Source organism: Theropithecus gelada, chromosome 3 (assembly GCF_003255815.1).
Source record: "Theropithecus gelada isolate Dixy chromosome 3, Tgel_1.0, whole genome shotgun sequence".
NCBI lineage: Eukaryota > Metazoa > Chordata > Mammalia > Primates > Cercopithecidae > Theropithecus > Theropithecus gelada.
The window spans coordinates 164,429,884-164,443,861 of record NC_037670.1 but is presented as its reverse complement, the minus strand read 5'-3'; the positions used below and the strand labels follow the sequence as shown (position 1 = coordinate 164,443,861).

The 13,978-nt window shown below is 45.1% G+C and overlaps 1 protein-coding gene across 4 annotated transcripts in view; it reads right to left on the bottom strand.

Annotated features, from left to right (window-relative positions):
• TBXAS1 (thromboxane A synthase 1) overlaps positions 1–13,978 on the bottom strand; it is a 199,133-nt gene that overhangs the window by 104,668 nt on the left and 80,487 nt on the right. For all 4 annotated transcript variants that reach the window (XM_025380315.1, XM_025380316.1, XM_025380312.1 and 1 more), the window contains exon 4: positions 11,418–11,514. In XM_025380315.1, the coding sequence (XP_025236100.1) occupies positions 11,418–11,514 (97 nt within the window). The remainder of the gene's footprint in view (positions 1–11,417; positions 11,515–13,978) is intronic.

Below are 13,978 nucleotides of genomic sequence, written 5' to 3'. Positions count from 1 at the left end.
TATCTGACAAAAGACTCAGGGCAGAACACACAAAGAGCAACAAGTCAATCAGAAAAAGTCAAACACCTTAAAATAACAGTGGGGGAGGGGCAAAGACGCAACAGGCACATTGTAAAGGAGACTATTCAAATGGCCAGAGAGCAAATGAAAAAGTTCTCGGCCGGGTGTGGTGGCTCACGCCTGTCATCCCAGCACTTTGGGAGGCCAAGGCGGGCAGATCATCTGAGGTCGGGAGATCGAGACCAACCTGACCAACATGGAGAAACTCCATCTCTACTAAAAATACAAAAATTAGCCAGGCATGGTGGCGCATGTCTGTAATCCCAGCTACTCGGAGGCTGAGGCAGGAGAATTGCTTGAACCCAGGAGGCGGTGGTTGTGGTGAGCCGAGATTGCACCATTGCACTCCAGCCTGGGCAGCAAAAGTGAAACTCCATCTTAAAAAAAAAAAAAGAAAAAGTTCTCAATGTTGTGGTCACCAGATAAATACAAATTAAAACTGCAGTGAGATACCACTACTATCCAGCCCCTGGAATAGTTACGATGAAAAATAACGGCAAGATGAAAGTGCTGGCTAAGATTGGAACAACTAGAGCTCCACTTTATGGGAGTATAAATTGGCTCAACCACTTTGGAAAACTGTTTGGCAGTATGTACAAAAATCCACCACACACCTACTCTCATGGGTTAGCAATGCCACTCCTAAGTTTTCAAGTTTTCATAAATGCCTGTTGATATATTAACCTAATTCATAATAGCAAAAAACTGGAAACCTAAATGTTTACTGTCAGAGGAATAGATTGTGGTGTTTCTATACATTGGAATGCTACATAGCAATGAAAAATGCAAACTATGTTCACGGTCTTGCTCTGTCCCCAGGCTGCAGTGCAATGGCACGATCATAGCTCACTATAGCCTCAAATTCCTGGGATCAAGGCATTCTCTTCCCTCAGTCTCCTGATTACCTGGGACTACAGGCACACACCACAGCGCTTGGCTAATCTTTAAATTTTTTTTTTTTTATAGCAACAGGGGTCTCACTTTGTTGCCCAGGCCGGTCTTGAATTCCTGGGCTCAAGCAATCTTCCTGCCTCAGCCTCCCAAGGTACGAGATTACAAGACTGAGCCACCACACCTGGCTATATTAATCTTAATACATGGCGTGGATGACTCTTACAGACACTATGTTGAGCAAAAGATGCCAGAACAAAAGGACACATACTGCAAGTTTACATTTATGTGAAGTTCAACAGCAGGAAAAGAGAACTCTATACAAATCGACGTCAGACGAGTGGTTTTCTCTGGATGGTAGAGATGGGTTGACTGAGAAGAGACATGAGAGAACCCTCTGGAGTGCTGGAAATGTTTGTATCTTGATCTGGGTGGTGGTCACATAGGGAAATACATAGACAATAATACATTGAGCTTTACACTCAAGATTTGTGTGTGGAAGTTACTTCAATTTAAAAAATACTAAGGGATAATAATCATTTAATTTGGACAGACTTGAATGCTGGATGAACACCAACAAGATGAAAATCAACAGATTTAATTATAAGGCTTCATATTTAGGTTTAAAATTTAGTTGTTTAGTGCATGTGATGGAAGCAACCTGACCTGCAAAAAGTCACGTTCAAAAGATCTGGGAACCTTCATTGAGCACTCGCTTGTCAGGCTGTATTGGGCTATCACTGTCAGGAACAGAGGAGGTCTGTCCTACTGCGCTCATGGGAGCAGTGTCCGGCCTCAGGAAGGAGTGTCCTACTGTGATGCGTAATGAAGTTAGACCTCATCAGCTAAACGATGATTTTCAGACAGTGGCCACATTTTAAGAGAGGTGTTAAGAGCTGGCAGGAATCCTTTAACCCTGTTTTAATTTGGGTTTTTAATCTCAAGCAGGTAACTGGGGTTGCCGCCCTTTGATGACCACACGTTGTGGGTGGATTGCTGTTTCTCTCTCACAGGCTCATGTTAGGCTGCTTGACTTGGGATGATCACACTGCCTTCCTCGGCATCTCTTGCAAGTGTCCTCTGAGACCAGGTTAAAAACTTCCTTTTTTAACATGGATCCCATTAGGATGTCAAAGGAGACACATGTGGTCATGTGTCCTCCTTCAAAGGGTGGCCCCTTTCAGGGCCTATGGGCCCTTTGTTTCCCACCTCCTAAAAGAGGCAGGAAGGAGATGGTGAGCAGAGAGAGTGAGACGTCATTAGAGGGGTGATAACAGGTAAGAGAGGAAGGTGTGGTTGAACTTTGCCCCTGCTGCCTCTCTTCAAAGGGTGGATTAGTGCTGGCAGCCAGAGGGGGACAGAAAACCCAGCAGAGGGGCCCCTCGTTGTCTTCACTTGCTCTGCACCAACTAGCCATGCCTTGGGCATTTAGGAAGATGTGGATGAACTCTGCACAGAATGTGTCAAGACCACAGTCTCTGGCCCTCCCTGGCAATCCCACAGCAAGAGATGAATGGCTGCTATTTTCAACGATCTTGAGCTGGGTTTGCTGCACTTTATGTTTAGGGCTGTGCATGCTCGGCTCTGAGTGGTGTCTGCGATTATGCTGTGAATATGGAGTGACTACTGTGTGCCAGGTGCTGTACTGGCACTGGAACAATCAAGACAAAGAATGGCGGGTGGGAATGGGGTGGCCTATCACCAATACTTGTCCATCTTACAGCAAACACAGTCCTTTTCACATTGTTTCATCAACTCTTGGGTCATTCTCCAGCAATTAGGAAACCCTGCCCTGAGGAGCAGGTTATTGAAGAAAACCGACACCTCGGCATTCCATGGGTGCTTGAAGACAGCAGCCACTTACTGAAGTTTTCTCATGGGCCAGCCCAGTGATTCTCAACTGGCCTGGTAAAGCCACACAAGAACCACTGGCTCCTTCCAGAGTGTTGCAAACACATGGAATGCATTTCTGCTGTTACCGAGTTCGTGTATTATCAGGAGAAAGGGATGAAAGGCATGACAGAATATGAAGCTATAGCCAAAAATGTTTTCTTGTGTTCTGGAACATGCAAGAACATGGACTCAAAATCTAAATGATCTCTGGGATGCCTTGAGAGATGATCAACAGTTCTGAAACAGTCACGCGGGCTGAGGGGCCACCTGAATAGGATGAGGTGCTTCCAAGGACTCCAAGATATAGTGTTATACCTCAGTGCTTATAATGCGAGTAGAGAGAGTCAACTTGTTTACGCCAACTAGGCTGCAAAAATATTCATATCGAAAAGAGGACCACGGTCACAAAGACTAGGTACCACTGTTACAAACATTGATTCTAATTCTCACACAACCAGGCACGGATGAGGACAGCCGCTGTGCAACTTGTCCCCTTCCCACCTGGAGACATGAAAGACCTGGTACTGCCCCCTCATTATATTATAATCAACTGAGACTCAAGAATTCTGTCACTTGGATAAACCCAAATTCTATACTTGAGGCTATTTTCAATTTATGTCTATCGCTATCTGGCTGTACAAAGATTTGAACCAAATAGGGTTTATATTTTGGTGGTTTGAAACAGTAAAGGTGTTCCTTTCACTAAAAATAGAGTATAAAAAAACTGAAATATAAAAAAAAAATACCGAAAATGAAAACGGTAGTGGTCTTACTATTCTACATGTCGGTTTCCATTCATTCCCTCTGCCGGTAGAAGGTGGTCATAGAGATGACATCCTCTTCCCTCTCTCTGCAGGAGAGTGTGACTGGCCTGAGAGAACGGCCTCCAGGTGAGGTTGTGAGATGTGTCCACCACTCAAGGGGTCAACTCAGGGGCATGCGGTGGCTAAAAACAAATTTGGGCTCTACCTGCCTAGTCAGCTTCAGTTACTGGAAAGGGGCCTCTTCTAATTATGGCAGTCCTGCCTGACAGAGTTCCAGCATTTTATCCACTGGGGAGGAGGAGGAAGCCAGGCGCTTGGGACTGTGCTTCTATCAGCCCGACAGCCGGCAGCGAGGGCCCCTCCTGAGCGGGGAAGGGAATCTGGGGGCTTGTTAACTCTTATCTTTGGAGGAAACTCTCCAACAGATCTCAGCAGAGTTTCTGGCCAGAAGCAGTGTTCAACAAGGACAAGGGTGTTCCTGATATCGCACTTGACATGCTTGGCTGCAAGAAGAAATTTTCCTGAGGGGGCCTAAGAGGGAGCTTGTTCCCTGTACCTGAAACTCCAAGTGGCTCTGTGGGACGCTGGTGGGACTCCGTGGCTCCCTGTGGCTGCCAACGGTCACATGAACTGGGCATCAAACAGACCTTAGGGATTAGCTAGTCTAACGTATTTTACACAGGAGGAAACTGAGAATCAGGAGTTTAAAGGATTGTCTGAAGGCCACTCAACTAAGAAGAAGTAGCAAATCCAGAATCCGATTTCTTTTCTTTAAACTAAAATCAAAGACATTTCACCATACTACTGGGCTATTGCTTAGAAGAGGGGAAATGGGAAGAAGAAAGGGAATGTCGTAAGAGGGAGATTGGGGCAGAGAAAGACAGGGAGAATCAGGACTCAGTGACTTGACTTTCATGGAATGTTCTGGAATATATTCATTGAGCGACAAGAATTGATTTTATGGTTTTTTTCTCTATTCTTATGCCTAAATTGTAGATATTAATCTCCTGGTTTACCCACTTATTTCTACTTCTGCCACCACAGAAGTTAGGGCAAGACAGCATAAATATCAGAGCAAGCTTTTACTAATTTCTTTTTGTTAAAAAGAATATATAAAGATAGCTTCCTGCTGAACCAAGAGTCTACTAAGACACAAAATATGAAATCATTTTCAACAAGGTCTTGAAATTTTAGAAAAAACTCTGCAAGGCAGAGAGAAGTACATTTGAGCATTGAGAATCAATACCACTTAATGCTATTCCTGCGTTCCCAAGGCATCACAAGACACTCAGTACTTTTAAAGATGTTAGAATTAAAACTTAGCTACCATGTTGGAAATGAAGCTCAGTGTGTTGTACTGATTAAATGTAATGCCCTGGATCTGGCTTTTCCAGGACTTACCCATGTCCAGACATTAGAAAAGCAGGTGAAATGGGAGACCTGCGGGGAACAGGCATCCCATTGCGGCTGTCACCTGGGAATTCCAATGGGCGGCCCATCCTGCCACAAGAAGCTTCCAGTTCAGACTGGAGGGTTTCCTATGCACAGCAAAGACCTTTCGCCATACCGCTGGGCTATGGCTTAGTAGAGGGGGACATTAAAAGAAGAAAGTGGGTGTTATAAGGAGATTGGGACAGAGAAGGGGAGGGAGGTCACATAAAACAAAAAGGCCTCAAAATAGAGAGGAGGGCAGGCAAATGAGGTTGCACACCTGTGTTTCTGGTTTCACTGCCCTCTGCAGTCTGTTTGTGCTTGCAGGAAGAACTTCTGCCTTGCTCAGAGCTGTAGACCTGTAATGTGAATGGACCTTTCTCAAGAAGTGCACAGCTAAAAAAAGTTGGCAAGGTTTTACTGAAGCCATGAGAGCTTCCCTAGGTCACGCATGGCAACCACTCTCACAACTTAAATCGTGCTGCACATGTTTGAGCATCTGAGTGTCTTCATTTACTCAATGTTTGATTTAAAAGAAAGAGAACCAGGAACTCCAGGTGAACGGTTTTCAAAAACTGTCAGTGGAGAAGTACTGGTTACAAGTGTAGGAACGGGTTCAAGGGGAGCAGTTTTATGGCAAGTCTGCCGAGGCCCCCTCTCTCCTCAATGGGTGCCAGCAGGCGGGTCCCTGTGGCCCCCACACAAGGGGGTCTGACCCACCTGTATCCCTGAATTGAACTTTCCTTGCCAATTAGCTCTGCAATGAGCCAACATGCTCTTTTCTTCCTTGAATAGGAGGCTTCTGCAGATACAGAGGACAGGAAGGTTTCCAGTGACTAATTTGCCTATAACTTTAGTTATCTTCACCAGTGCTAAGGAGTTTGTGGTTTCACAGTGACTCATCCTGCAATGTTCACAGCTGTGTGGAGAGTGAGTGAAGCAGCCCCTGAGAGGCTGAACCTGGGGCAGCCAGGGTGCTGAGTGTTGATGGTTCTGGATAAAACCGCCCACCACGTCCATCGCATGGCTTTGGATGTGCCTCTTGTGTGTCAATGGTCTGGCTCAACCTGTGCTTGGAGAGGTGACCTCTGTGTTACTCATGAGGACCTGAGGGATGGCACTCCATGCTGCCACTCCAGACCAGAACCCACATTTTCAAGGCAGTAGGCTTCGTGTTTTGACATGTCCCTGACATGCCCATCTGACCAGACCAAGCTAACATGGGCCAAAGACTGGCCTACCTCTTATCACCCTTCCCACAGCTCCCGAACTCTAGGCCTTGATATGAGGCCAAGAACAAGAAGTTCTGCCTCTGATTGTGACCATTTCTGCTGAGTCATGTGGACTCAGCTCCACTTTCCACAGATATTTAAAAAAGAGCTGTGCTATGGCTTCATTAGGTACTGTACCTGACAGCAAAGAAGAGCTCACTGAAAATGTCTAAATAAAAACATCCAAGTCCTGATGTACCAGGATGACTGAGCTTCTATAAATGCCAAGAAGACTGATTTGGGTTTGATAAACTGTGGCTGCACCATCACGGAGCAGTTTCAGGAAGCACGGAGGACATTGATAGAGACTTACAAGGCCCACATGGAAAATGAGCAAGATGAAGCAACATTGCACAGACTCCAGTGCCCCAAAAATGGTGAATGAGAAAGCATGACGTTAAGAATTGCTGCTCTGGATCCAACCCATAGTCTGCTCCAGCCAGTGTTCTGGAGTTTGGAAAAGAATATTTCACAGGATGATATTTGAATTCACACATTTGTTCAGTGTTGATGTATGTCAGGGAGCTCCCTGTTGCATCACCCCCACCTCCAGCGAATACGCTCTATGGATCCCTCATGGGATGCTTACAGCTCATGTCAAATTTCAGAGCTAAATCCAGTTTCCCAAATCAGAGCCCTTCTCCACCAGGCCGTCCAGGGACAAAACTCACGTAACTCAAGCCTGAATCTGTGAGCAGAGATGGGCTCTCCCTGTTGGAGAATGAGAGCATGCATTATTTAAGTTCCTTTTCACTTAATTTATCAAACTAATATGCCGAGGTATTTTCTGTATCACAAGGGACCGTTTGGTAGCAGCTTGCATGGAGTAAGCATTTAATGTTTACCGAGTGAATGTATAATAAAGCTGAATCGCTGAACGCTTAAGTAAACATGGCCTATTAGAGGGAAGGCAACGTGGTGTCGGTAAGGACAAATCACGTCTCACTAATCTCCTTGAGTTCTTTGAGCAGATAAATAAGCATATGGATAAGAGGGAACCACAGAACCCAATTTAATTTGACTTTCAAAAACCTGTGAGAAAATCCCACTTTAAAGACTGTTTTTTAAAAAATTGAGTCACTAAGGGTTGTTTTACCATCGATACAGAATTGGCTTAAAGACCATAAGCAAAGCTACACATAAGTGGATGCATTCCCAGATGGAAAACTATAAACACTGGGGTTTCCTGGAGAGCTCATCTGCGATGGGTCTTTTTACGTGTTTGTGAATGACCAAGACGAAGAAGACTGTATTGCAACTCCTGGTTCAAGTAATGCCTCATTCTTCTGGGAGGAATGTCAAGTTGATGGAAATTCCATTCAGTTGGGACAAGAATATATTGGATGCTGAAGAGTCAATATGTGTTTATGTCATGGGGTATAAAAAAGAAGTACAAGATACAGTTCTTGGCCTTAAAGAGCTAATAATCAAGCTAGACTGAAAGCCATATCCTCCTTTACTATAAATAGTAGAAGGCACAAAGGGATCAACTGTGACAATGAGTGATGCACGTGGTGAGTGCTGCCAGAGTTCAGGGAAGGGGAAAAGTGCGTGTGGATGGAGGCAGGAAAGGCTTCCTGGAGGAGGCAGAATCTGAGGAGTGTCGTGAAGAACAGCAAGAGTTTGGATGGGTGTGGAAGAGGTGGAGGGTTTTCTTGTGAGAAGCACTAATGTGTCACCTGCCAAGTACTGTGTAGAGGGAGAGGTTATATGCATGATCCCATCTGGCTTTACGACAGCCCAGTAAGGTGGACCATATCCTCCAACTCCAGGCCTTGAGAGGAGGCCAAGAATAAGAAGTTCTGCCACTGGTTGTGACCATTTCTGCTGAGTCATGTTGATTCAGCTCCACTTTCCACAGATATTTTTAAAAAGAGCTGCCCTGGCTCTTTTTTAAGTTAAGAAATGTGGCCAGGTACAGTGGCTCAGGACTATAATCCCAACACTTTGGTAGGCCAAGGTGAGAGGATCACCTGAGGCCAGGAGCTTGAGACTAGCCTTGGTGACATAGTAAGACCCCATCTCTGCCAAATATTTTTTCTTAAAAATTAGCCAGGCATGGTGGCACACATATGCAGTCCCAGCTACCTAGGAGGCTGAGATGGGAGGATCACTTGGGCCCAGGAGTTTGAGGCTGCAGTGAGCTCTGATCACACCACTGCACTCCAGCCTGGGTGACAGAGCAAGACCCTGTCCCCCCTCCAAAAAAGGGATGTGCTCAAGTTCACGTCATAATCAATATGAGCCCCACTGTTACACTGCCTTCAATTCTGGGGCAGTGTCAGCATGAGCAAGGCAAAGGTTCAGGCCCCTCCAGAGCAGGTGAGGGTGAGCAGAGAGAGGCTGGAGTGACGATTTGTATTGGGGAGCAGTGAGAGACAGTGTTAAGCCATGTTATCAGGGTTGATCATTTAGCCTCTCTGAACCTTAGTTTCTTTGTCTATAAAATAGAGATGATAATTGTATCCATCTCATAAGTTCTTGTGATGACAAGGACACACTCTGGATGGCTCACCTAGTTCAGAACACAGGGAAGGGGACTCTCTCTAATTTCTTTAAGACTTAGCCCCAAGCACCTCACACAATGGATCTAAGTCACAAGGGCCCTTAATTGTCTGGGGAACTTGGACTTAGTCCTGAAGGCTTAATCCTGTGCTGAGTGGAAGAGGAAGAAAACTGGAACTATACTCTGGAGTTTGTGGCCCTGGACCTAGCCTGGGTGGAGGGGTGGGTGAGGGGATGGTGAAAGAAATTAGGAACAGCAGACGAATGGCTTGGAGGAGAAATTGACCAAAGTTGAGGTCAATGTTATTGGGTCCCCCCTGCTTGAACATGTGCATTGAGTATGTCTGCCCCTAGCATGCGAAATCATTGACCTCTTCTAGGTCAGCTCTCAGGGTCACATGTCCTGGTGTCATGGGAGGAAATATGGAGACACCGGTTGGCAAGTGCCATCTCATGGCTTAGGGGCTCGGACAGTCTCAAGCGCGATGGCAGGCTCCTGTGAGTGCCTTTGCTGCTTGCTAGAATGTAGCTTGGTGGTCCATGCACTTTGACTTACTGTCTTCTCCAACTTCTTTACTCAGCACTCCTTGCTGAGGCTGATGGAGCAACAAGCTACAGCTACAGCTGCATTGAATCATCAGAATCGGTTTCTTGACAGACGGCTTTCAGGGGACTTTGAGCAAGGAGATAGCAACGCAGTGTTTGGGAAAGAGAATCTAGAGGCAGCAGAGAAGCAGTTAAACTTCTGCAATTCCTTCAGCCATCCTGAAGGATGAAGGTAGCAGGCCAGCCAACCCCCTGCAGGCCACATCCCTCTAGAGGTCACATGATGTCTGGAGTTGGGCATGATGCTCTGGGGCTGGAAGAAGATGAGCATATTTTGGGTGAGTGGCCAATTACTCCATTCAACCTTGACATCCAGAAATGTCACTGAGGCAGCTGTGACAGCTGTGGCAGTAAAAAGAGCTCTAGACTTAAGTTGAGAGATGGCACATGAATCCCTGCTCTTCCTCGTGGTAAGCCATGTTACCAGGGTTGATCATTTAGCCTCTCTGAACCTTAGTTTCTTTGTCTATAAAATAGAGATTATAACTGTACCCATCTCATAAGTTCTTGTGATGACAAGGACACACTCTGGATGGCTCACCTAGTTCGGAACACAGGAAAGGGGACTCTCTCTAATTTCTTTAAGACTCAGCCCCAAACGCCTCCCACCCAATAAGCTTTCCTCTGTCCGCATCCTGGTGGCCTGGGCTCCCCACCTCAGGAGCACTCACCACACTGCATTGTGCTGGTCCCCTTCCTTGTCTGCCTCCCTCACTAAAGCGAGAGTTCCTCGAGGGACACTGTCTCTTTACAGTCGGCACCTACACAGTGCCTGGCATATGGCAGGTATGCAAAACTTTGCCCAATAATCAACAAAAGAATGAATACATTACTTACTTCCCTAAAAAAATGAAAAGTGAGGTCTAATGGGACCCCCAAAAATGGCTGGCATGGTGATTCTCTGAATTCTCACAAACATGTTTATTAATTCACTTTAGACTTTTTCCAAGAATCAACATAAAGTTTACAGGTCTTCTCTGCTAGAATGCCTATCTCCTTATTTTTGGAAAATGGATAGCACTGATACCCATCATTTTTTCATTCTTTATTTCATTTATTTATTTATTTAAGTTTTTTGAGACAGGGTCTCTGTCACCCAGGCTGGAGTGCAGTGGTGCGATCTCAGTTCACCAGAGCCTCCCACTCCCAGCCTCTCAGATTCAAGCATTCAAGCAATTCTCACGTCTCAGCCTCCCAGGTAGCTGGGACGACAGATGTGTGCCACCACACCCGGCTAATTTTTGTAATTTTCTAGAGACAGGGTTTCACCAAGTGGGCCAGGCTGGTCTCAAACTCCTGAATCCAAGCAATCCGCTCACCTTGGCTTCCCAAAGTGTGGGGACTACAGGTATGAGCCACCGTGCCTGGCCTGATCGCTGCCATTTTCCGTCACTTCTTCCATCCTTTGGGATTTCTCATCAAAGATAAGTAGTAGGACATTTACTTTCCAAAAACAAAGGGATATGTACATGCATGTAGGCTGGAAACTTGAACTAATATAAAGGAGCCCTCTTAAAGCTTCCTTCTCTTACTGGGGAACAAATTTCTTTCCTAATTTGCTTGTCTTCCCTTTCCAGCCTTAGTACTCTTATTCTTTCTGGGAAAGATGTAAGTGCAAGAACCTCAAAATTTTGCTTTCCAACTGATATTTATTGGCCTCGCTCATTCTCCATCAGTCACTTGGCCTGTGCCCTCTGGATTCCCCCAGCTTTCAACCCAGCTTTAGAAAACCCTCTTGGTTTTAGCATTTTTAACAGCCTCAGCTTCCCTTGAGCTTTAGCTTTCTTAAAGCATTTCTTACATGTAAATGCTACTCTTTTGTACCAGTCCCATAGATCTCTTTTGAAAAACCGAGTTCACTGAGGAGCTTAGTTTTGAGTGGAACTGACATAAACCTGATCAGAGGCCTGATTGCATCCCCATTGGATCTGACATGCAATGCCTCCATCTGAGAACGATTCTCCATCCATCTATACACAGAAAGAAAACTACGTACCATTCTGTTGGTAAAGTTACTGAAGTTCTCAACCAACACCTGCTTGATCATGTCTGGCTCAGAAATAACAATAAACATCCGACGACCAAGATAGTACCTGGGAGGAATAAAAAATGCATTAAAATGTGTTGCATTTACCCATTTCTCCTTTCCAAAAAAGAATTCACAGTGGCTTAGAATGAGGGATAAAAGATAATCAGGAAGTAAAGGTATGGAGGTCAGGAAGTAAAGTATGTTCTGATCATAAGCAACCATACAGCTGTGATGATCTAACATCAAATTTCTTTCCATCAGCACTCATGGAATGCTACCTTCCACTGGTCCCTGGAGACTCTGGGTTGAATAAGATACACTCCCTGCCCCAAGGAGCTTATTACAGCCTAATAGGAAAGACAGAGCTATACATGTAAATGCAATAATAAGGGGTTCATAAGATCCAGTAGTAAGACAAAGAAGGAACATGGAAGAGGTCAGTGTTATCCATATTTCCCCAAAACGGAAAGATAGGAATTCTAGCAAGAGAAGACCAATAACCTTTATACTGATTCTCAGAAAAAGTCTAAAGTGAACTAATAAACAGACGCTTGCCGGGCGCGGTGGCTCACGCCTGTAATCCCAGCACTTTGGGAGGCCGAGGCGGGTGGATCACAAGGTCAGGAGATCGAGACCATGGTGAAACCCCGTCTCTACTAAAAATAGAAAAAATTAGCCGGGCGCAGTGGCGGGCGCCTGTAGTCCCAGCTACTCGGGAGGCTGAGGCAGGAGAATGGCGTGAACCCGGGAGGCGGAGCTTGCAGTGAGCCGAGATTGCGCCACTGCACTCCAGCCTGGGCGACAGAGCAAGACTCCGTCTCAAAAAAAAATAAAAATAAAAAAAATAAACAGACGCTTGTGAGGAAAGATTAAACCTGTTTGGGAAGAACTGAATATCTGGTCACCACACTTACATATAAAGGAGCTCAACAGGTACTTTTTAATATTTTATTTTTATTTTTGTGATGGAGTCTTGTTCTTTTGTCCAGGCTGTACTGCAGTGGTGCTATCTCAGCTCACCGCAACCTCTACCTCCCAGGTTCAAGCGATTTTCCAGCCTCAGCCTCCTGAGTAGCTGGGATTACAGGTGCCCATCACCATGCCCAGCTAAGTTTTGTATTTTTAGTAGACACAGGGTTTCACCTTGTTGGCTGGGCTGGTCTTGAACTCCTGACCTGAAGTCATCCACCCACCTCGGCCTCCCAAAGTGCTGGGATTACAGGCATGAATCGCCGTGCCCAGCCCTCGACAGATGCTTAATGACATTAACGAAAATATGGACGAAAGGCTCAGCCAGTCAACTGGTGGCATGAACTCTAACTGGAGATAGTGCGTAAATACACGTCATATTATACTTACGAAAGTACCGGGGGCACAAAAGCAAATCAAGACCCAGTCACAGTTTCCAAGGGTCTGACCATCTGACAGGAGAGATAATTAGGCAATTAACATATAGCGTGATGTTCTGGCAGGCATGAGTGACCTCGGAGGCACACCCAACTTAATGCTTGGAGAAGAGAGAGTGAAGGCTTCCCAGAGTTGGTGCTTCCCAAGCTGAGTTTTGGAAGATGAGCAAGAGTTAGTCCAGGAAGAAGGGGTGACAAAGGAGGTGAGGGTGTACTGGCTGGAGGAATCGGCTAGAGCAGTTGAGCCAGGGACAGGCCTGCTTGGGGGAACCATGAGTGCCCGACTACCAACTGTGCAAAGCAAGCCAGAGTGATGACAAGCGGCCCACTGTGTAATGACATGTTTTCAGTGTATGAAATTATACTTTCAGGGATGTAATTTGATCACTGGTGTATCCAGCTCAGAGCAGTAAGGAACAGATTTTAAAGGGGAAAGTCACACTGAAAAGCAGCCAATTTTCCTCTGGCACTTATTTACCAAGAACTTTTCATAAACCCAAATTACATTGATTGTTTTAAATTCTTCTCCTTCTCATTGACTATGGAAAACAATAAAAATATTTGTCCGGCACATATTAGGCACTTGGAAAATATTTACCTGAGTCATCGTATTTTCCAAAATTGTCAGGAAAATCTTTGGGAAACAGGAATTCAACAGATGTGGTACAAAGAAAGACAAGAAAACTACCTAGCTTTTGTGTTTGTTTGTTTGTTTTTACTGATTTTAACCAAGAAAACCAAAAACAACTCAATAAGGCCATAAACCAATGCTTTTATAAAATTTGTGGTGAGGGTCATGGAGTCTTTTGAGAATCTAATGAAAACTCTGGACACTTACAGCATTCTGTATACAATTTAAGAAGTCCTTGGATCTCTCAACCCCACTCCAGAGCAATGTTTCTCAAATATACAATGTGCTTAAAAGTCACCTTGGCTTGAAGAAATAACAGCTGAAAATTTCTGAATTTTGCAAAAGACATAAACCTACATATTCAAGAAGCTGAGTGAATCTCAACTGAGATGAACTCAAGGAAATCCATGCCAAGATACATCATAGTTAAACTTCTGAAAACTAAAAAAGAAAGAAAAACATCGTGAAAGCAACTGGAGAGAAATAATGTA